The sequence below is a fragment of the Chelmon rostratus genome, chromosome 10 (genome assembly GCF_017976325.1).
Source record: "Chelmon rostratus isolate fCheRos1 chromosome 10, fCheRos1.pri, whole genome shotgun sequence".
NCBI classification, from domain to species: domain Eukaryota; kingdom Metazoa; phylum Chordata; class Actinopteri; order Chaetodontiformes; family Chaetodontidae; genus Chelmon; species Chelmon rostratus.
The window spans coordinates 8320786-8344768 of record NC_055667.1 but is presented as its reverse complement, the minus strand read 5'-3'; the positions used below and the strand labels follow the sequence as shown (position 1 = coordinate 8344768).

The window sequence follows — 23983 nt, the reverse complement described above, 5'->3', positions numbered from 1 at the left end:
TAATTAATAAATAGGCTCCCAATTCTTCGGAGAGTCTCATATCCTCCGCCGGGTGATCTCGCATGAACCGTGTCGAGGCAGCGACGAGGGGTCGGGGGCTCCGCCAGCAGAGCCGGGCTTCAGGATGAGGATGCCCAAAGGAGGACGCCTGTTTTTGGCGACGTGCCTCGGCTCACTCTTCGTCATCGTGCTGTACTTTCAGAGCATCACCAAGCCAGGTAAGACCCCACTCATGCTCAACAAACTCCACCAAGCATGTTGTAATATGAGGCTATTTAGATAACGTTGTTATGTTTAAATGCAGCTGCAGTACCATAAAGTAACCATAAAGAAAGTAAAACCATGATATTAAATTTACGTTAGCTACACTTGGGTGCACCCACAGTCTTGCTTGGTGATGCGTTTAATAGACACTTGTACTAGACGCTGATAATTGCAGTGAAAAATGGTACATCTGATGTGTGATTATCCAGTGATAAGTTGCTATAGACATGTTACAGTATATGAATGTAACATGGCTAGATGCGTAACGTCACATGTGTGCTGTGCATGCAATATAGACGTAATAACCAGTGGATAATTTAGTGTGGTGGTCTCGCATTCATTTGTAATTCAGCATGCAGGCTGTTCAGTAAGGTCGTGTGGTTTGCCATACTTGTGCCTTTTTGCTAAAGAATCATTCTGACTCAAGTAGCAGCACTGGCACACCTGTCTGCGTTTATGTGCATGTGTGAAACAGAGGGCATGTGCAGAAACAGAATGAAATGAAGTATGAATAAGCTCCCTGTGAAGAGTGTAATGTTTTGAGAGCCCCCCCCCCTCGAGACCCCCCGCATTCCTCTGCTTTAACCCTCCTCCTCTTACGTCTCCTCTCTCCTTTGTTTCCTGGGCTGAGTCTGCTCTGGACATTGAGAGAGAGAGAGATCGGCCCCCAGGGGACTGCACACTCCCAGGGAGAGGAATCAGAGCTCAGAGAGAAAGAGATAGCGATGATTGATTTGCGCTCACTGTATAGACCAAGGTTAAATGGCACATGGGCATTGCTGACAGGGTGGGCATTGACATAAAAAAAGAGGTGCTTTCCATGTGGATAGTGAAGAGGAGAGGATGAGAACGCTGCAGAGAAGAGAAACCAGTGCCCAGGCTTTGGTGACATAGTAGGGCAACAGGAGCTGGATCTATCAGTGTGGGTTTTTGTTGAAATGGAGCAGTAGTGGTAGTAGTATGCTTTGGGTGATGATCCACAGCTCTGTTGAGGCACACATCAAGGCACATACTGGATCGTCTGCAGTTGTCATATGTGTTGTAGTACGTCAGAGATAACAATTAATAAGTAGTGAAACCCACCTACAACTTCTCCTGAAATCCCCAGCACATACCCCATGATGGAACAGCTGAAAACCTCAGCAGTAAATCACCTTTTATAGACGACCACACATTGAATATATGCACAGCTCCCACTGACCCCCCCTGCGCCAACTAGGTGTATATACTCTTGCTGTCTGACCTGTTTAGACTTGTCTGCTTTACAGCCCCATGAGTAGACATGCAGACCACATGAAAAGCATGTTGGAGCCACATTAGAGAGGACTAATTCACAGGATGTCCACAAAGCATTGGGCGTCCTTAACTCAAACTGTATCCAGTCAGAGACAGTTTGAAAAGTAACACCAGATTTTTTGTTTAGTTCTGTACTTTCCCAGTCATTTCCTTTCCTTTTTCATTTCTCACTTCCACTCTGTTTCTAACTGGAGCACAGTGAAGTTAAACAGGAGTGAAAGAACCAGCAAGGAGTCCTGAGCAAAAATAATTAGTTGCAGTGTGTACCCATATTTTACATTATCAGTGTTTCATTACTTAAAGGATAACTTTTGTTTCTTACAACCTGGACCTTATTTGTAGCATTAAATATGACCATTTACTCACCCAGACAACTTTGGTGGCATTTGGAGTCGTTTTGAAGAAATTAGCCCCAGAGGAGCGGCGCGTATATCCGTATAATGCGAGTACTCGGGGCATCCATGCGCAGCCTCTCTATAACGCATAATCTGCGGCGAAACTCGTTCATATTCCAATATTTTGTTATGATATGCTGGTGCTATTCCCCTCTGAGCCCGTGGTGGCATGTTATCAACATCCGGCGTCTCTAGACAACTACCTCTGACGTGGATGATGTCATTTCCGGACGCCGCGCGCTGCGAGCAGCCAGCCACGACACGGCTCCTGATTAGGCCTCACTGTCTCCCTTTGAAGCCCGCAAAACGAACCATAGCTGTGCCAAACTACAGCTAAACTAGCCGAGTGAGTAAATGGTCGTATTTAATGCTAGAAATAAGGTCCAGGTTGTAAAAAACGAAAGTTATCCTTTAAATACTGAAAAAGTATGCTTAATTGACAAAAGATATGGTTTAGTCGTTGTTGTTGCATTTTTAAATACGTTTCCAGCATTTTTCATATGTGAGATCCAAATCAGTTTCTGTCACAGCTTTCTGTCTAAAGTAATATCTGGATCAATATTGTGATGAATACAGGTTAAGAACAACTTCCCTCAAATTTGAGACTTGACATCAACGCCTCATATTTACCACTGATGTTGTAGATAGCCCATTGGCTGTCACACCTTATCTAGGCCCATGAAAACACCGCCACCATGATGTAATGTCTCAGCCCAAACTGGATGACGATGACAGTGTCAAGGTATGAAACAGCGGTAGTTTTTGGAATGCCAAATTTCTGTACAGTTGTGATATCTGCACAGACAGTTTGATTTAGCATGGTCCAATTGGTGTTTGAAGGTTTGATATTCACCCAAACACCAGAATACAGAGGATGAGAAATGTGAGTTCTCTTCCAGGAATGTTGCCTGGTTGATAGAGAGGTTCGCGCTCGGTTGAGAGGAAAGAGAAGAAAGCAGTGCTGCTAGTAATGAGCTTAACTCTGTGGTTGGTTGTATTACTGTGGCACTGAGGCTACTGTCACAGAATTATTCAGTAATTATATAGACTCTTACCTGTTTAGCCCCATAGTCATGTGTTGTAAAAGCTTATTTTTTGTTCAAATGTACAAGTTTTTGTACCAGCTGTTGTCCATTATGTCTCAGGACTATTTTCCCACTGTTATACCATCCCTATTGCCTCTTCTGTTTTATTCCTCATTTCATTGCTTCCATAAAACCCTCATTTAACACCGAGTACTGCCAAGCTCTCCATTCCCACTATGAGAATAACTTGCTTTTGCTGTGTAGACAGATAAATGCTACAAAAACCATATACTGTAGCATAAACAATGTCCAATACTTGTCAGTTGAACACAGGCATTATCTATGTCATTTTAAAAGACCCTCATGTTTCCAGTCCACTTGTTAACAGAACCACATCTCCCAATTAAGCCTGCTGTTGAATACCGGACAGGAAGCTGAGTGCATATTATTGTTGTGCTTCCATTGTCTGCCTTCCTGCACCAACACCCAGGGCTTGGCACACAGCAAAGAAATATGAGTGCAATCCAGTATACTATTAGAAACTCATGACTTAAGTCATATTACATTTGCTGTTCTATTAACTGAATTGGAGGAGGAATCAGAGTCATTTAGATTCAGATATGCCTTATTTTAAGCTTTATTTTTTATTTTTTGAGCCAAGTAGTTTCATTTTAAATACAGAATTTTGGCAGTGAGATACAACAGCACTTCCTCAGCTTTTATTAAAATTAGATCTGTGGCATTCAAGATGCGGCACACGGTGGATGACTAAATATATGATGAACCATAGCAACATTTTGTCTGATAGCTTGGATGACCAGTCCAAGGGGGTGTGTACAGTACCAGAATCACCGGGCCACAGCCTTACTGTGTGTAAAATAATGTAATATTATTATTATGTAATTTATTTAAAAATGTGGTTTGCTTTGTTGAGGTCCACAGACTGCAAGAGACACTTCTTTCATGAGCTGATGTCGATAGTCGTTTTTGAAAATATCAGATCATTTATGTCTCCAATTTCCAGCTGTGAATTGAAATTACCTACAAGAAACTGCAATGGCAGCAGCCATATCGGATTGTAGATTACTGGATAAATGTATCACTTGGTTAACAAAAAATAAATTGGCAGCTATTTTCATAAAAGATGAATCCATTAAGTCATTTTTTAGACCAAAACTTCACTGTTTCCAACTTACTATGATATGATCATAAACTGTATTTAGGACAGTAGTTAAGACAAATAAGGCTTTTGAAGATGTCACCTTGGACTTTGCAAAACTAATGTTTTATAGTCTAAATTAAATAAATTAAGCATGAAAATATTCAACAGATTCAAATAACCGTTGGGGTTGAATCATGAAGAGTTCTGCCTGATTTGAGTTTTGAAGGATTCAGGCCGTATCAGTCATATTGGCCAATGTGTCACCCAGTAAACAATCAGCATCTTAGCAGGATTTGAAATCATGAATGTAGATCATTGCTTTGTGCTGTGTGCTTTTGACATAGTCATAGCTGATGGGCAAGAGGCTGTCTACCCCATAATCACCGCCCCTCAACAGAATATTGGGCTTTGGGAGTTTTCTGTTTTGGAAAAGGGATTATCTCCCTTTGACCCTGTTTCCATTCCCCTTTTACAAGTTTGTATTTTTTCTATTCATTTGTCAATGATAAAATGCAAATATGATGCAGTTCCATCAGCAGAAACTTGTTCCCATCACTGCTTCATTGTTTGATTTTCCAAGCCAGTGTAAAAACGTTTTTGACGTGCTGAGGACATTTCCCTGACGTGCCATTTCCAGTCAGCCTCTCTTATTCGATGCATCATAATTTGAGCAAAAATAGAGATGAACACCCAGTTTCTCTTTCTTCTCAGACTCTCTTTTATGTGGCTTCTTTGACTCAACTGTGCTGTGAGGCAGTATCATTGTGTGTGTGGTTTAAGTGTATGTGCTGCTATGCCAAGTATCTTAACTCCGCGGAGTGCAGTGTGTGCACTTGACAAAGGTGGAGTGAACTTGTCAGCATTTACAAGATAAGCGAAATAAACACGTGCTAATTTGACAAGTCTTCAGCTCTGCTGTTTGACACAGGAAACCATTTTCTATCATCACGCTGAGCAAAACCAAACTTAGTCTTTGCATCAAAATTTGATTAAAGCATGAGCGATACTACCACTGAAATGAAGAAGTATAACATGTCATTCTTTTATTAAGCCTTAAACCCAGTCAATATGGCTATACTTTTTATTGTTAAAGTATAATGGGTATGATATCACATGGCATGGATGCATAGGGTTTCACTATCATTCTAAGTGTTTTTTTTAAAGGGCCTCAGTCAAATGAAATGAAAGAATGAAAAAAAAAACAATGCTGCTATTTTTTGGTGTCATCTCTCAGAAGATCTGTTTGAGCAAAAATAATATTTTGTTACATCACGTTCATTGGTACTCATTACATTTTGAATATTTTCTTGTTGAATTGTTGAAATTTTATTCTTCCACCACATGATTAGACACTGATAATCAAGCTTAAACTGAAAAACACAGAATTTGGGGAAACATAAAACAGAATCTGGAAAAAATAAAACTGAATTCATAGGGCGCTACGTTAAGATATTCTCTGCTCATGGTGCTGTTTACTCTATATTCACCCTCTGCAACTTTTGCACTTCATTTGCGAGGCAGTTGTACATGGCTTCACATACGAGAGGGTGGGGGAACTCTTCTCTGTCTTTCCCAGCTGTGGAAGACAATAGTGAATGTTTGATCAAGCTGAAATGCCCACGGGCACCTGAATAACTTTTTAAGGAAGTGGTTCTCCTTTTCACCATGCCACTGGTTAGGGTTGTCACCTTACTGATCAAATCTGAGCTGAATTAAAAACAGACGCTCTGGATAGATGACAGGTTTGTGGAGATTATTTTTGCTGGATATCACTGATGCTCTACACTCTCCTTCACAGAAACGATAATCCACTTTGTTTTTCCGACAGTGATTGATTCCACCTCACAACTAAACAGGGCAACATCAAGGCCTGCTCTGATGTGTCTTGCCCACACATAGAGTCAGTACACAATTCACATTGTCATTTTTTTAGCTAAACCTACTGCAGGCACAGGCACACAAACGCACACTGTAATCTTTGTCACTGAACACATATTTACCCAGAAACACACTTGTTCACCCTCATACGCACCCATTTATAAACATACAGAGTGTAATCCTGTAATTGAACAAACATACGCAAACATGCGCTCACATGCATGCACGCTGCCACTCATCATCTGACTTGGACATCAAGGCGGCTGCTGTGAAACAAAGAATGTTGGGATGCTTTTACAGCCCCCCGTATTGCTGGCAGCTCTTTTGAGAGTGCAGAACACCACATGCTACACCTGCTGGCTATTTGTCCTGCCTCACTCAAAAGTCTATTTGTTAATACCCCAAACACGCTCATATAAATCGTTAAGCCTTCTGGCTTCCATCTTTTTAAAACTGCTAACAATAAGGACTGTTTTAACAAGATGAAGTGCTAAAGCGTAAGTGGATTTGTATGCAAAGACAAGAGCTGGAGGCTGCTGTCTTAAGTACTGAAGCTGGAGATGAGAGATGTTGTGATTTCAGAGCTCCATGGTCAGGTCTGACTGTGCCTCTGATCTTAGTGGTTGTATTGTAAGCCAGTAGCATTGTAAGTCTCATCTATCTGTGGCTTCTTGTGCTTTGTAGCTTCTCTGTGGGTTCAGGTATAAAAGAGTTTGTTACTTTTGGTATCAAAAAACTACAACCACAGCTACTTTATAGAGAGACAGAATAAAGAGTGCAAGCACTTACACTCCTACCAGCAATGAGACTGATTCCCTGGAATGAGTAGCAAGTCTCTCAGAGAAACAAACTGTAACATTACTATGTGCACTTCCCTGATTAACAGACACATCATCCATACTGCAGCTATTTGATGAAAAAGGACAGATAGGTTTAAAATGAATGATTTCATATGCTGAACATAACTTGCTACATGCTGACAACACTGAGACAAGATTTTATTTACTTAACATAATTGTGTATTTAAATTGATGTCTTTTTTGCAGCTCTAAGTGTTTCACTTTTCTGGTTCTGAATCTACTACCACAAACATTATGTACTGGGGTCCCTTTATCCCCTCTGGCTTCTCTCATCCTGGCCCAAACATGCACACTATGTTTATGCAGTGGTGAATAATAACCCAAACATGTTAGGGCCTCACTAACTGAGGGGAGCCTCTGCCCTCATGTCTAACCTGACTGAACTCGTAGTCTGTCAAACTGAAGCCTTTCAATGATCAAGAGGGTCAGCCTGAAATAAAGTTTGGGCTGTAACTTTCTGAAGTGAGACATAAGATGGTTGATGTAGTAATTTAATCCAGAAAGCTTTTATGAGAATGTCTATGTTGCCTTTTTGATTTGAAGGAACTGTGCAAGTGAACATAAGTAGCGTAAGACTAAGATTAAAAGGAACTTCCTGCTCCACCACAAAGGATATAAGTGATCGTAAAGTCACCTCAGCTTGTTGGTGTAATTACCACCATCTGCAGCTCTTAGCATGTGGATGGTGTGACACCTTTGGATCAAGCTACGCTCAAAACAAACGCAGAAAGTCTGGCAGTGGTTACTCCTGACAATCCCGTTGTCTTCTCCTGCCTTCGATTGCTCTCATTTTTTAAATCCTATTTTTTTCAGTCGCTTTCATTTGGGCTGTGAAACATATTGTTATGTATTTCCATCACATTTCATGGTTTTCTTCATGGTCTTGCTCATGGAAACTTCCGTTATGTAGTCCTCATGAATAAAGACCTTTACTTCAAGTGCAATTAAGTGTAATTTTACCTATTTAAGTAAATATTTACAGTATTGATGCCACAGAATCCTCTGTGTAATTTGTCTGTCATGATCACAGAGGGAAAGAGGTTTTTCAAAAAAAAAAAAAAAAAAAAAGGGAGCTTGTTTGCCTGCAGAGGGCACAGATTTGTTTAAATTGACAAAAAAAAATTAAAAATTAAAACGAAAATGTCTTGATGTATTGGGGAGGGTTGGGTACCAAATTTAAGGATACTGACAGAATTATGTCGGCACTGCCAATTAGTTGTTCGTGCCATCAGTCACTGCCAATTCTCAGTATGTGAAAGCACATCTGGGTGAGAGAGTAACTTAGACTATAGCTATAAAAAGAGACAGAGTCAGACTATTCACACCTGCAGCTTGTTCAAGTCACAAATAAGTGAGGGCTTTTGAAAACAGACAACACTCACTGCAATATTTAAAATGTTGTAAACCTGTTTAAACGCAAAAATATATCTAAAAGCTGAGGAGTTTACTGTGTTTGATGGCCCAATAAGTCAGCTAAGTCTAAAAATAAAAAGTCATTGTTGACTTGTGGTTTCACACGGGACTCAAACCCAAATCTCCTGGATGAAAGTTCTTTGCTTGACCCATTCATCCTCCACAAACTGCTCCCTCCATGGACTTGGTCTCTCTTTATAATCACCTGACTACAGCAACAACAACATAACAGGCACTTTTTTGTTGTGTACTTCTTAAGATACTTTGTCTCTAACTTCCTGTCAACTTATCAGTCATAAGAAGGTACTGTCTGTTTATAAAGATCCAGACCAGTATATAGGTTTAAATGATCCTTGTTTGCCTCGGAATATAATATCAGTATGCAGCTTCACATGCCTGACAAACCAGACAGATCCAGGTTCAACGTGGGCCTGTGTGTGTCTCTTCTGTTCCTCTTCAACTGTCAATATTGTGTCACTTCCTGGAACTGAGAGGAAGTGGTGGTTTTCTGGTGTATGTGATAGAACACACGACACAGAAGAAGATGTGGTTTATGGTGATCAGAATAAAGTAGCCTCTGACATTTACTTCTCCATTTAACACAGAAAAGGTGAACCACGTTAGTGCAGGTGAAAGCATTGATGCATTATAAAGATTAAGAGAAGCAACAGATTCTTTTAACACAGCAAAAGATGCTGCTAATAGAGGACAACCTCCAGGCTGGCAAATGTCCTGTAGAGTCAGTAAGACATAGAGACCTTTATATTTAGTCTCTTGAAATGTAAGAGAACGACTGTAGCTGGATTTGTAAGTACAGTTTATTGAGTTACAGATCCACAAATCAGATGGCATGTCTGAAAAAAGTCATGTTTCTTTAAAACAGAGCAAGACAGGACACCACCCCCTTCAACAAGCTTACATATTCACACTCATGTATAAACTCACACACTGAGAGGTTGTGTCCAGATGACTCATGAGTGGTATCACAATCATAACTGGAACTTAAAAAGCCAACAATATTCACAAATCACCAGCCTTCACCAGTTTTTAAGCATAAGCATGAGGAAAATCAAGTAGCAGTGGCTGCATTCTTCCAACATCATCAATACTTCAAGCCTCTTATAATATTAATAATTTGAAAAACATCAACTAAAAATGCTACAGAGAAATACCAGTTGGCCTCTAGGAGCATGAGTATTAAGCTCATACTTTGTGTTGCTCTAATGATGTGGAGTGACAGCGAGATGAAAAAAGGGCATCAATCCTGAGTTTTATGTCACTGTTGTTTTTTGATGTGCCGCTGCCGTTCTGTTGGCTGATGGCACTATAACGTTTCATCCCCTGCAGATGCTGCGCACAACTTATAAATGCCCTATAACTCTATAACTATGTTTTACTTTATAGAGGCATAATGATGCATCGACCTTGAATGATCTATCAATCAATCGATCAATATCATTTTTAAGATACGCACTGATTTTCAAATTGTCTTTGTCCGTGTCTTTCTTTCTGCCGAAGCGCATGCCTTCCCTAAACATTATGCAAAGCAAAGTACGCTAACATTCGTTCGGTCACTGTGTCATAATGGAGCTTTCAATTTTGTGGCTGCAGGGAGTTTTTTTCTCATTGTCCTCAGCTACGCTTCTAACATGAGATCAGGTGGATGTGTGTTGCTGCTGGCTAAAAGAGTACCTGTAACCTGTAAACATGAGTAGTCCTTACAATAAATGAGCGTTTTTTACAGCCTTATATTATATTTCCTTGTTTGTCATTCATAAAAGAGGTTAAGAGTCACGGGTGTAAGTTCCAGCTTCTGGTAGGGCCGTGCTGCTGCTGGGACCGAGCGAAACGAGAAAACTCAGCAGGGATTAACTGTGAGTCAGAAAAAGCATAATAACTTTATTGTTTGCCTCGTCTGAAGGGAGGCAGCGATCAACGAGGCAGCGAGAGAGTGAGGGATGGTTTTCTGTTTCACATAGACAGCCCTGTTGGACTGCTGGGAACTGACTGTATGCCCCCCCTCGTCTCCTCCTGACTACTGCCACTCAAAACCTGTTGCTAACTGCTCGTGTTTGTGACGGTTAACATAGCTGTTACACTCAGCTATTCTGATCATCATGTAACTGATTGTGTTCAATAGGCATATGAATGGAATCAAGTTGTATCATGGCAGACTTTGTGATCAGCAAAAATGTTGTCCAAGGGATTGGCTTATTATCGTATTGTGATGAAATTTGTGATATACACCCCTAATACTTTCCTGCTGGCTAAGCTCGTGGACTCACCGTATGGCTAACAGTGATCATTGAGCATAGTCTTGGACAAAGTTTGATCATTAACACGAGCTATATGCCAATGGCATGATATCTAAATGTTATTTTTTATTTATTTGTTCAATGTAATAAGTGGTGAATGTCTGGCACTAGCCAGACTTTCATGTAGTGCACGGACGGCAGTGACATACCAGTAGTCAGCAGTGGCATATGCCAGTGAAGAATCATGTAAAGCCACTTGGGAGTGGAGCATGACAGTGGAAGATGAATGATATACCACTTTCTTATGCCATAAACCAGTTGAACAGTAGCACATAGATAGATTGATAGATAGACTGATGGATAGATAAGAGTACTTTAGTGATCCCCTGAGGCAAATTGCGATGTTGCAGCAGCAATTCACATATCACTAAACCTACATCACTCACATTTAGCTGACCTGAGGTAGTATGCCACTAGTCATAGTGCCACTAAGACTGGACACGTGACTCTAAAACCAGAGTGGCACAACACCAGTATGCCGGTGGTCAGCGGCCTCTGCCAGTGGAATGAGATTTTATAAGCTGCACACAGTATCAAAACATCATTAATGAGCAGTGGCATTAATAATAAGAATCGATTTATTATATAAATCCATACTGCTACCTTGACCATTTTGGTTGATAAATTAGCTCTATATTTGGCATTTTCTTTCCTCTTTCCTGTCTTCCCCTCGAGACATCAGACTGGATGAAACACCTGTTTCCTCTCCATCGTGTAGTGTTTAAAGTTGTTTATACAAAACAGATAATAAACCATTAATGTGAGTAAAGCCTCCACAAGTGTCTCTTGACCTACTTTCTAGCTTCCTGAGGAAGCGTCCTGAGTTTGCAGAAGGCTTAGTTGCTTAAGATGTGAACTGCAGTGCTGTTGACTGAGAGCTTAGGCACCTCATCCATTATGTTCAGTTCTACCTGGAAGACTGTCTGATCTCTTCGCACAATGTGCTTTTATCCCGAACCTCTCGGACACTGTGTGCTGTTTCTGTAGCCTCTCTAAACCGTCCCTCTGTTTTTCTCTTGAACATTTGATCCTAACAGGAATGCACGCCAACTTTGATTCTGTGAGTGCTGCTGTCATATACAGTATATACATTATAATGTACACAAAACTGCATAAACATAAATTGGATGTTACTGCATGTGTGCCCTGTATCCAGTATATGTATTCAGTAATGCTTTCAACATGGTCCAGCAAGATTGAGATATCTATCTATGTGTTCAGATAATGTGGCAGATGTGCCCAGAGGAAGTTGAGGATTTGATGGTTCATGTGCGCTGAGGCAGAGCAGCATCACATGGTCTCAATCTTTACTTCCTCTTACTACATACTACATGTTCTACTATATTTGCTTTGTCACCAGCAGTTCTTCTCCTTTTGGTTTTATGATACTTTGTGATTCAAAATGGTAGGAAGCAGTTGTGATTTAGAGAATGATTTTAATCTTGAGCAAGAGTTTGTAAATAATATTTTATGTATTTCATGAGACTATAATGCCAAACTGACAGATTTCTTAATTTGTCATTTCAAGACAGGTCTGAACTACAAGTTCATTTTATTTGCTTAATGTGAACTCAGCAGAAAGAAGTGAAACAATGGGAGAGAATAGGGCTCTGTCCCCTTGTGGATTCCACACTGACACAGCATAACTCCCATCTTACTCTTTATTGCTAACTGATATGCTTTCCATATGATGATATTGCATTTTCTTGTTATTCCATAGGTCCTCTGTCCAGTAGATTCCCCCCTGCTAATATACATGAAGCCTCTTTTCACCTCCATCAAATTCCAGCATTGTGTAAGATGTAAAAGAACCCTACACATAGTTTAGCCACATGTGCAAAACAAATCACTTTTCTCGCTCAGTTCCGTTAGCTGCAGACCCAAACACTGACTGTCATCAAACCTGAGTGCGAGCTGGAGAGAAGGGGGGATGGGAGTGGGGGATGGAAGGAGAAGACAGATGTGTTCATGGAGGCTGGAGGAGGGAAGAGAGACGATAACGAGGTCTCCATCCAGATATCATAACCTCAAACTTTCAGCAGGTCCGTCATTACATGTTATGCAGCCAAGCATTGTTCTAACCCCCAGCTAATTAGTGTTGCATACTTATCATTGTTTGGTTTTGTGTTAGGAAATTGGTAGTGGGTGGTCTCCAGATGATTTGCTGTGCATAGTTAACTAATTTCCAAAAGGGCAACAGTCAAATTAAAAAGGTTAGATTAAGAAAAAAGTTGCAGCTTGAGCAACAGGAGACTAAAAGAGGAGAGGAGTAACTTATGTAAGAGCTACAGGGAGAGTCTGGAAGGAACACACTGTCCTTATGGAATATATATAAACGAAAGGAGGGAGATCACGTCATGACAAAGGCTAAACCAGAGAGTTGGAAAGTTGGCTCTGACTGACCTGACCATAGCGCTGTATGGACATCTTTATAGAATAATTCAAACCTCTTACATAGACACGTTGTACAAATGTGTTTCTCATTTGTGACCTACATATAGGCTTCTGAAAAAATAAAAGTAATGTGGTCAGACTTAAATCAGCAGTGACAAAATCAACAAAGCATTCACTGTGAAAATTCATCAGACATGTTCTTTTGTTGAGATGTAACACATGATGTAACAGATTTACTGTGGCAGTTTCACATTTTCAACCAAATCCTGCGAAATAGCGAGAAATGCACTCGAACGATGGAAACGGAAGAAAAGCAGAACTTTTGTATTAAACGATGTTTTGATTTGTCTTTCTAATTGTAGAACCTGGTGTGAAGACGGGCAGCGGACCAGGGAAAAGCAGGAGAAGTCCACTGCAAAGCCTCTACAATGGAGACCAGGTGAGAATACAAACATGCACATAACAAAAACATCTGTTTGTCTCAGTCTCAGAGGCATTGCCAGCTTTGCAGTGATTGAACATTTACTGAAAATACGTTCTCACACAATCCCTGCATGCTAATTTTTAGCAAACCTAGCAGCATGGTTCTGTTGATGGCATTGTCAGTCATGCTGACACGCTAAGAATTACTGTAGACTCTTGTTTTCACTTGGGTTTCCAGATCTTACGTTTACTTACTTATTTACTTTTACGTTACTTGAGCTCCACTACAAAATCTATCACTAAAAGTTTAATTTGTGGTGGTCATCTAGCCATGCAGACATCTGCTATATGTGTAGAAACATGTAGTAAATGTGTCCAGTTTTGAGGCCTTTGCAGATTTGAGCCACGAACATTACATTTTCCATGTAAAAGTTACTGATATTGGAAAGGGAAAAAGTTTTGTCATGTCAGTTTAAGGCTGTGCTGCAGGGTATTAACTTTGAGGGTAACCAGAACACTGAAAGTCTTATGATGCTAAGTGGGCACATACAGTGGAAGGCTGATTGGAAATTAATTGGAGAATTGATTCAAGCCCATTGCAGTCATTTCATTAATTTTATGACTATGCAATGCAGTTTCTTGGTGAATAATATACTCATAACACTGGAAGCAGACATATTAAGTCAGCACAGGTGGGAACTCCTACAACCAGGTGGCAGGGTTCATTCCAGCCACTGAGTATTACAATTCCATAAATGTGAGGGCTTTGAGTCGCATTGAACTTGTAGACCTTGAGAGACTTTCTTTCTCAAATGTCCACGTGGACTCCAGGGTGAATGGATTAGATTTTGGTGGTCCAAGATTACTGTGACTCCAAAAAACACATTTTTGACCATAACTTAAGAATTCTAATTATGACAGAATTTCACACAAATGTCTCATAGATAAGTGATGGCATTTTATATCCAAAAGGTCAAAGGTCAACTTCACTGCTACATATTGTTTTGCAAAAACACTTTTTTCTGGCCATTATTCATTCATTTAGATTATGGTGATCAGACTGTCGTTCTACTCTTGTGAAATTACACTGGTTGCAGGAGTTGCTCAGGACAAACAACTTGCCTGCAACAATTTTTAACAGGTTTTTCAATTTCTGCTTCTCCCCTCTCATGGCCCCCTGCATCGTCCTGATCACATCCCCACAAGCAGCCGGAGCTGCTATCAGCTCAAAGGTCCCTCCAAGACCGCAGGGAGGTGTTGGAGCAGGCGTGTCTGAGCCACACAAGGAAGCGGCAGGTGCTTTCGCCTGAGGATCTCAAACACCTTATTGTGGATGATAAACACAGTCTTATTTACTGCTATGTACCCAAGGTTGGTTACCATGACATTAAGCAGTGCAGCCGAAATTGTAGAGCAGAGGTTTTCAAACTGTGAGGTGCGCTTCCCGAGGAGAAGACTTGAAAGGGGCGGGGCCACGGAGGGAGAGACATGAAGCAAGCTCATGTCAAATCTGAGCACACAGATATAATGCACATTTTTCAGATTCAGTGTGACCTACACTTTCTAAGAATATCATTATCTCTGATGTCTGTTCAGAATAGACAATGCACAAATCTGCTTAGAAATCAGAAAAAGATACTCCTTATACCTCCAGAATCATCAAGTTTTCTTCAGTATCAAAGTAATTCAGTGATAATTGTCTGTACATCTATGGCTACATTGTAGACAGGAATAGCTAATTGAGCATACTTTTAATGGTGCCCACTTGCCAAAATGTAAACAAATACAGGCTAAAAAAATTGAGGCTCAAGTTTTAGCCCGCAGTGCATGTCACTGGATCTATGGTAACGCTGTAGTCTCTGATGAGGAGGGGGCTGACGTTGTTAGGCACAGTGGACCCCCTCTTTGCCTTGCAGAGGCCAACAGTGTCAGAGTTTGAAAACCTCTGTTCCAGACTCAGAGTATTCTGCTGTAACTCATTTTTAAACTCTGATTCAGTTGATGTATTGTTCAAATAGTTGAGATGCACATTTGTTGCAGTGCATTAAAAACACTGTATGACTGTGTATTTGGAATTGAAAGAAAATCTTCCACCTTTTTATCTCTTCCAGGTAGCCTGCACCAATTGGAAGCGTGTCCTTATGGTCCTCACCAGCGACGGCCGCTACACCGACCCCCTTGCCATCCCTGCGAATGAGGCCCACGTGGCAGGTAACCTCCGCACCCTCTCCGAGTTCTCAGTCCCTGAGATCAACCAGCGCCTTCGCAGCTACCTCAAGTTCATCTTTGTGCGAGAGCCCTTTGAGCGTCTGGTGTCCGCCTACCGGAACAAGTTCACCCGTAGCTACAACACTGCTTTCCACAAGCGCTACGGAACCAAGATTATCAGCCGGCACCGGCCCAACCCGGACCCTGAGGCACTGGAGAAAGGGAACGACGTTTCTTTCCACGAGTTTGTCCAGTACCTCGTAGACCCTCGAACCCAACGGGAGGAACCTTTCAATGAGCACTGGGAGCGGGTGCACTCCCTCTGCCACCCCTGCCTGATCCACTATGATGTAGTTGGGAAGTATGAGACTCTGGAGCCGGATGCTCAGGCTGTGCTCAGGTTGGCTGGAGTGGATGGATCACTTCAATTTCCAACATCTGGTAAGAGCACCAGGACTGATGGCAACATGGCAGCACGCTTCTTTAAACAGATCAGTCCCTTCTACCAGAAGAGACTGTTCAACCTGTATCGAATGGACTTCCTGTTCTTCAACTACTCCACACCAGAGTACCTCAGGACTCGATGAGGGGTGGAGAACAGAGGATTGACATCAGTGCCATGGATGGACTAGTGGTCATAGTTTTCCTTTCACATCCCCTTCAGCGTTCGTGTTAGTGATGGATCATTTTGCACTTTTTGGTTGCCATGGACTCTGGTACAGTTATCATCCCTGTCTAGACCGGTCCATCACAAGCACTGACTTGTCACTATGACTGTCCAACAAAAACTTGATTTTCTGGTTTCAGTGAGTGGAACTTTCTAAATGGAACCAAATTTCTTCCTGAGAAGAAAAGACAGACAGTTTGAGCTGTAATCCGAGCATCTGTCACATTGGTTGGGTTGCTTTCCAGTGTGAAAACGGTGTGTTGATTTGCAGCTCAGCAGAACAGAATGCAGAAGCAGGTTGCTCCCGAAATGTGTGTTGAAAATGCAGGCACATGAACGTTACTAACAGGTCCTTTCTGTCAGGGCCTCAGGCTCAGTTAGGAGTCAGTATTTATTTTTCATTGCCATTCCTCACCTAGAAATTACTTTGTCAAATTGAGCAATTCTTTCTTTGACTTTGGGTTTCGTCGTCTGTTACGAGTGGTTGTTGAGTTGGTGTGATATGCCTTGCCAGCATACCTGCGGTGCCCACTACAGTGAGCGTTCTCCATGGCTCGTTTTTGCAGAGAAATAACGAGCCATAAATGAAAGTCACACTTCAGAGGAGCCGGTTCTCCTCCAGCATGGGTATACAGGTGAATGTGCTGACTGGGAACCTTAACACAGCAGATGCATTCAAAGCACCGACAGCACAGTGGTTGGCTGGCATTTATTTATGTATGTATGTCAGTGCATGAAGTATTTATTGTTATGGAAACGTGTGTGGGAGTAAGGATTTGGGCTCGTGATTTCGTGAAGATGAATTTTGAATGAAAGAAGGGAGGCCTTCCTCTGATGTGATTTTTTTTTGCTTTTTCACTGAGTTGCTTTTGCACATAAACTCATGCCAAATAGAAATTTCTGAACAACTGAGAAATCATCACATCTTACTCTTTACTCTCCACTTTTCTGATCAAGTCCTGTTCCCTGGGCCTGTCTTATCTAACTTGTCACAGCACTTGTTGACACTTATCGTATCTCTGAGAGTAATTCCCAGGGAAACCTGCAGTTGCTCCTTAATTCCAGTAAAAGCTTGTTGCCATCCCTCCTCTATCACTGTCTGCATTTAGCTCCGGGCAGGTCGGCTGAACAAACAACCGCATAGCTGTGGTCAGGGCTGGGTCCAGCCCAGCACTGCCCCTCGTCAAAGCTCTCCTTGTTAGGGTGAATGCAGGCACCTGAGGGGTTAATCCACCTACAGTCATCTCCACTGCACGCCCTTGTTCAGCAAATGTGATGGAATTTATGGTAAATAATATGCAGGTTAATGTAGGAAAATATTTATTAATGGCCTGTACTGCGAAAATAACAGGTTTAACTAATGTCTTCATACCATTTTTAATGAGAAAAGGGGAACTCCATCGATTTTACACTTTCGAGTCCGTTTACAGGTCTTTGAGAGTTCTACTGCATATGTCACAAAGGTTTTATAAAGTCTTTTGTGTCTCCAGAGGGAGCTGTGTGAAGCTTGCTAATTGTCCTGATGAAGTGATCACTTGAGTCAGAGTTGGTTGGTGCAAAACGTGTGAAAATAAAAACAATCCGGAGGTGTGGAGAAAGTACAAAGTGAGCTTACCGGACCTCTGTGGACCACATGTGCTCGAGGCTAATGCCACACATTAGCTGCTACTAGCATGACATACTCACTCAGTCTCTTATCAAACTGATGGTGATTGAGTTGCATTGTGGGTAATGTAGCCATAAGGTATTAATAAGGAAGAAGAATGCCTCGAATAAAAAATCTCTATTTTTTGAAATTGTCCATCACATGTTAAAGAGTACAAGCTAAATCAGTGGAGTTCTCTGTGAAGTCCATTATTTAGGGTTACAAACTGTCTGTTAACACAGTCCAGTCTGCCAGTACCGTTACTTTAAGAATACATGTGAAGAAAACACGTAAGTTCATATTTACTACTATAACTACTAAATTGACTTGAAATGAATTGTTCAAGTAAAAATGTTGTGTCATTTTTACATTTTAAATTCAGAGGAGGTTAATGGAATGTCATTTGACTCTAATAGAAGGTGAAATAGTCAGATCAGGTCGAGATGTTTGCAAATGGGCACCACACCCATATAGCAACATAACTGTGCTCTTTCTAATGATTCCCTACATTTCCCTTTGTAACAAGCTACTTTTTCCATGATTTATCTGGACCTGACTTAGCGAGTCATCCCCGAGAATAACAGGAATTCACCTCAGAACAACAAGGGTCATCATTTCCATTAAAAGAACATGTTCTGCAGACAGGATATTAGTTCCAGTTTCACTCGGCAAGCACGCACAGTTGTGTTAGTGCGTGTCAAGACACGCAGGCATTGAACTAGCAATAATTTCATCTCTGTGTCTTCTGGATTTCTTAGGTTAAAATATTTCATGCTGCAGAATACTGTCAGACAGGCCCAGGAAGGCCCACTCTGGAAACGTTGATAGTCATGCTTTGAAAAGTGCAATATCTGTGTATGAGTATCTGTAAAGTGTTAAAAGCTGTATCTTTCCAAGTGATTTCCTCTTTTATTCAAACATTGGTTTGATTATTTGTGCCGTCATGCCTGTGCCACATTTTGTTTTTCTGTTTGGCTATGATTGCGGCCATGGATTACAGGGTTTTCCTTTTAATGCTCTCCTGTGTAGCAGTGTCTGATTTAAGCCATAATTTGCAAGAAGATGTGACTTGCCAAAGCCCAATCACACCCTTCTTGTTTTCGCTTCCTACTGGCTCGATGACATGCTGCCCAAAATATATATTTTACCTTTTAATTACTTTGTTCCTGGAAAATACAGAATAGAAATAACAAGTGGCTTGTTCTTCCAGAGGGATAAAACATACTGTACATCCATCTCCAAAGCCCAGACGCTGCTGTGCATGACCACAGCTAGTCAGACATGTAACCGTTTGTGTAGGAGTGTTCCTGTAGTCAGACCTGTGACGTGGTGAGTCGCTGTGAACAAGTGAACAGAGCACAATCTGAAAGAAGCTGTCATGCACCAGTTTACTTGTGCCACAAAACTGTGAATGTGATAACTTGATAACTGAAGTGCACTTGCTGATGTGACGATTGACAGGCTGGTTGCCTTGACGCTTCAACAAATACAGTCCCTTAACAGCAGCACTGAGTGTGTGTGTGTATTATTATTATTATTATTATTTTGTTTCTCATCACTCACTCACTTTTCTTCTGGCTGGATGAACAAGGCGACAAGGATTTTTAGATGTGCCAGTTGAGCTGAAATGACGAATGATTCCACAATTCAACATGTTTCTTTTTAAAGTTGCTTTGTGTCAGATTAAGAGGTGGTTATAGCATCTTTTATATTATCCTGACAGTGTGCACAGTAAGTGTTTCCATCCACTTGTTTTTGATGCTTTTTCAAATCAATCTCAGAAGAAATAGCAAAAAAACTAACAAAAAAAATACACAAAGCATGTGACCTAAACATCAACTGAAATATGCATTGATTTGCATTTTCTTTGTGGATTTTAAACGTCGCGCTGCAGTTGGATGGAAACCGGGCTGGTGTCATTACTGACACCAAGGAATTAAGTCCTGTTTTTCATTTTGTTTTGTTTTTTGGCTGATTCAGGTGAAGTAATACAGGTTTCATTACACTGTTGGTTTTTATTAAAATAGAATTGTTCATAGCCACAATATTACAGAAACACTCACCAGACATTTGTCACATTTTATGATTCCACACGTCATCTTTGCGCATACATGCGACATGACACACTGTAGGTGTGGAAGCTCGGTGACAGTGAAGGGAGCAGGATTAGAAAACAAAGGCATCGTAAAAGCCCCTAAATGTGGCAGTGTCAACACTGAAGTACAGTACATTAAAGTTTTCCCCACAGAAAGCAAAAGAGAAAGGACTTGCAACATTTAAAGCTACTGTTTTTGGACATTAACATGGCTCATGAAGTTTTAGCAACACTGTTGACATTAACTTTGTTTTCAAGGCAACCGTAGACCACAATTAAAGCAACAGGGCACGTCTGCGATTGCTATTTTGCCATCGCACTCTTTGACGCTTCATAGGGCTGGATGATAAAGCTATTTTTCTGAGGGAATCATTTGAGATTTTGGGAAATACCCCTATTCACTGTCTTGCCAAGAGTTTGATGAGATACTACTCTTGTGTCTGTGCGCTAAATATGAAGCTGCATCCAGGAGGCAGTTAGCTTAGCTTAGCATAAGGGCTGGTTTCAGCAGAAACAGCAAACCAGGCTGTGCCAAGAAGTAAAAAAAAAAAAACGGCCTGCCAGCACCTCTACATTGCTTGTTTTGTGACGAGTGGTGTTTTTTATGGGCTGTTACATGCTGGAACTATTTGATGCTGGACAACCAGTGGAGACTCCTGAAGTCACTGGCTTACCCAAGAAATAATGACAACATGAAACTCGCTGCAAAAACCCCAACTTGTTTTTCACATTTTGTTGTTCTCCTTTTTTTTTTTTTTGTCTTTTTACACTGAGCCACACTAGCTGTTCCGCTTCTTCAAGACTTCATGCTAAGCTAAGATAACCGGCTGCGGCCCCTGCCTGCGTTGAGAGCTGACGTCTGGTGTGTCAGTTCCACGAGCGTCTGTTGGTCAGTGTAGTCTCTCTGTTGAAATGAAGCGTGCTCTCACGGTTTACTGTCTACATACATCTGCGTCTGCTACAGCAGTTGCTGTTTAAAGTTGAAGCCTTCCTGATTTTAACAACAATGTTTAATTTGTTAGCAGACACGTCTGTTGTGCTGTTACCACAGACATGTCTGAGGTAACTGCTTCTCGTGGACTCGGCCCTTTTGCCCGACGTGAAACCTGTGATGATCTGTGGCCTATGAGGAATGCTGCTGCTCCAAGGCCAACAAACACAGAAATATTGAACAAACAATAGATTTTTTTGGAATTCTCAGTCTTATCTAGTGCCAGACCCATTATTCTCATTTACAGCATTATTTCTTCCCCACACATATTCTGTGAAGATGGACCTACTCTGCCTCTGACTGGCTTTGACCCTGACATTTATTTCTACCCAACCCCGACCAAGCAACGAACACGAGCCAATCAGAGGGACACTGGGCGGATCGTCTCGGACATTTTTAGATCGTTGGGGTTTGGGAGTAATGCATTTTTTGTTAGAAAAGTCAATGAGGTTTTCTTTCACTTCAGCTTTCACCTAATCTTCTCCTGTAATTCTTGGCATGAAGTGAAAAAACATATTTCCCAAAACACTGAAATATTCTTTAAAATCGCCATCATCATTACAAGGCAAAATGTAGTCACAACCAAACTACCATCTGTGAACCATCTGACTTCCATATAGTGTGTTTTCTTAAAGAATAGCTCCAGAAACCACTGACATCTGACCAACACTGAACCGACCAGTAAGTCTGGTCCAGAGAGGGGAACCAAAACATGAATGAAAATACTTGACAGTGATGTGTTTTAAAACAAGGTTATCACGATAAAGACTTTGTGATTTATAGTCCAGCCCTAATGATTAAGACACACTTACAGTAAGTGCTGCTACAACACGACCTTAACTGTGTTCTAGCTCTCACAGTAGCACAGTTAACACACAGATCTCACACAGCAAGCTCAACTGAAATAAACTGTAATTTAAACAGTACACGTCTATAGTTCATGACCTTGTAGTGTAGAAAGTTCTGTGCAACAGTGTCACAATAAAAGCTTTTAGCAAAATACTATTAACACTGAAATTCCTGACATAAAAGATCAATTGTTGACATGACAGCCTTTTTTTTTTTTTACAAAGATTTATCTCTGAAAATAGGTATTACTAGTAGCAGCAAACAGCAAAAATGTTCCATGTGACTTCATGAGTGTATTTACACACATTTGCATTACTCTTATTTTGAGAACTCTTTGAGATGAAGCTCACGCACACATTAAGTAATGCAAGCATGATATCAAGGACAGAGATAGCCAGTGGAGCTCAGACTATAAACTCTGTATCCTACTGCAGTAACATATTTTTTCCCCCAGACTAACTGTAATCTTTTGTGTCTTCATGTAAAGTGAAATCGGGATATGAAGATGCTGAAACACGACTTTAAATCGGTGCGCTCAGACAAAATCTGAAGCACATTTCAGACGCTGCGCGATTGCATACAGTCAGTGAAGATGAACTTCTTCATCAACGTACAGAGACGGGAGGCGAGTTCTGAATTCAGTCAGAGGCTGAGCTGAACGCAAGCCGAAAATCTGCCTCATTGTCTGTCTGAGCACACCTTTCAGATGAACATGTGCACATGTCTGCACTCGCTGCTGCAGTGATGAGGTTTTATGGTTCTGACAATGAACAGTAAGGCTTTGTGAACCCTCCGTTAAAGGGACTATTAGTATCAAGTAGTGAGGATACCCAAGATCCTCTGCAGCTACACAGTCAATGTAAACACATAAACCCGGGGTGACAGGTGACACATTATCTCTTCATGTCTTCTTCATATATATTTCTTGAGATCGCTGTACGAACAGTGAGAGGTGTAGACACATTCTCTGCTCTTCACAGTGCTTGGAACATGACTCTATTAGTGTTTGGACAATTTCTGCTACGATGCAGGTTGCAAAAAACAATTTCATTGCATCTAATTATTACTAGATTGTTTGAAAGTGCCACGTTAATTACATAGTACTGTATATATACCTACTGTATACTACTGCTTGAGCTGCACATTGTGTTTCTGTGATGGATCATGGGGATTTTAGTTCACAGCAGCTCATTTTGCAGCTTTATCAAGTGATTGGTACATGAACAGCGCCTATTCCAAACCTCACGGGAAAAGTGTGGCATTCTGGTAAATATACTTTTTTGTGTTCTTGTCGAGAGTTAAATGAGAACATTGATACCAGTCTACATGTCGTTAGGCTAAGTATGAAGCTACAGCCTGCAGCTGACTGACTTAGCCGAGCATAAAGACTGAAACTGGGGAAACAGCCAGCCTGGCGCTGTCGGAAATTAGGCAAAATCCACCTACAAGCAGGGCTCACTAGTTGACAAGTTATATCTGGTTTGTTTAATTCATACAAACATTAACTTCTCGTGCAAGAAAAAGGTTCCTCCCGTTTCCAGTCTTTGTGCAAAGCTAAGTTAGCCGACCTGGCGGTAGCTTCATATCTACAGTGCAGATGTGAGAATGGCAAATGTTCAACAGATCCTTCGGGCTGTTCAGGACAAACTGGGTGCCGTCACAGTCGGGCTTGTTGCTGGTCAATGCCCTCCCTCCCTCCTGCAGTCAGTCTTTGTGCTCAATTCTGTTTTCACCTCATTGCACTAAAACATTGGTTAATTGTCCTCCATTGAGCACGACGACCAAAATGTGCCATTCCAATTGTCAGGTGCGGTATACCAACTTATGATGAATCTGCACCTTCCATACAGCATCAGTGTCCACTGGTGGAAGTGTTTGGGTTGGATCTGCTTTGCTCTGTTCTCCACAGCATGACACTGTCAGATCAGAGGTGAGTCCACTGCTCACGACTGACACAAACTCCCACCACTCTGATGCTGTCTTCCTCCTCATCACACTGTGCTGCCATGCTGTTCGGAAATACTAATTACCCCATTCTGTCTGTTTGCCTCCGTTGCAGTACCTCAAGAGTGAATCTGTAAAAACTTTATGAAAAGATCTTAC

The 23983-nt window shown here is 41.3% G+C and overlaps 1 protein-coding gene across 2 annotated transcripts; it reads left to right on the top strand.

Annotated features, from left to right (window-relative positions):
* LOC121612754 (carbohydrate sulfotransferase 11-like) lies at window positions 1-19441 on the top strand. Of its 2 annotated transcripts, none has more exons than XM_041945828.1 (4): window positions 1-218; window positions 13365-13441; window positions 14635-14796; window positions 15537-19441. In XM_041945828.1, the coding sequence occupies exons 1-4, from the start codon at window positions 125-127 to the stop codon at window positions 16218-16220; spliced, it is 1017 nt and encodes a 338-aa protein (XP_041801762.1). In that variant the 5' UTR covers window positions 1-124; the 3' UTR covers window positions 16221-19441. The 2 variants fall into 2 exon arrangements, with proteins under 2 accessions (XP_041801762.1, XP_041801761.1); XM_041945827.1 differs by having other exon boundaries at window positions 14632-14796.
* The last annotated feature ends 4542 nt before the right edge of the window (window positions 19442-23983 follow it).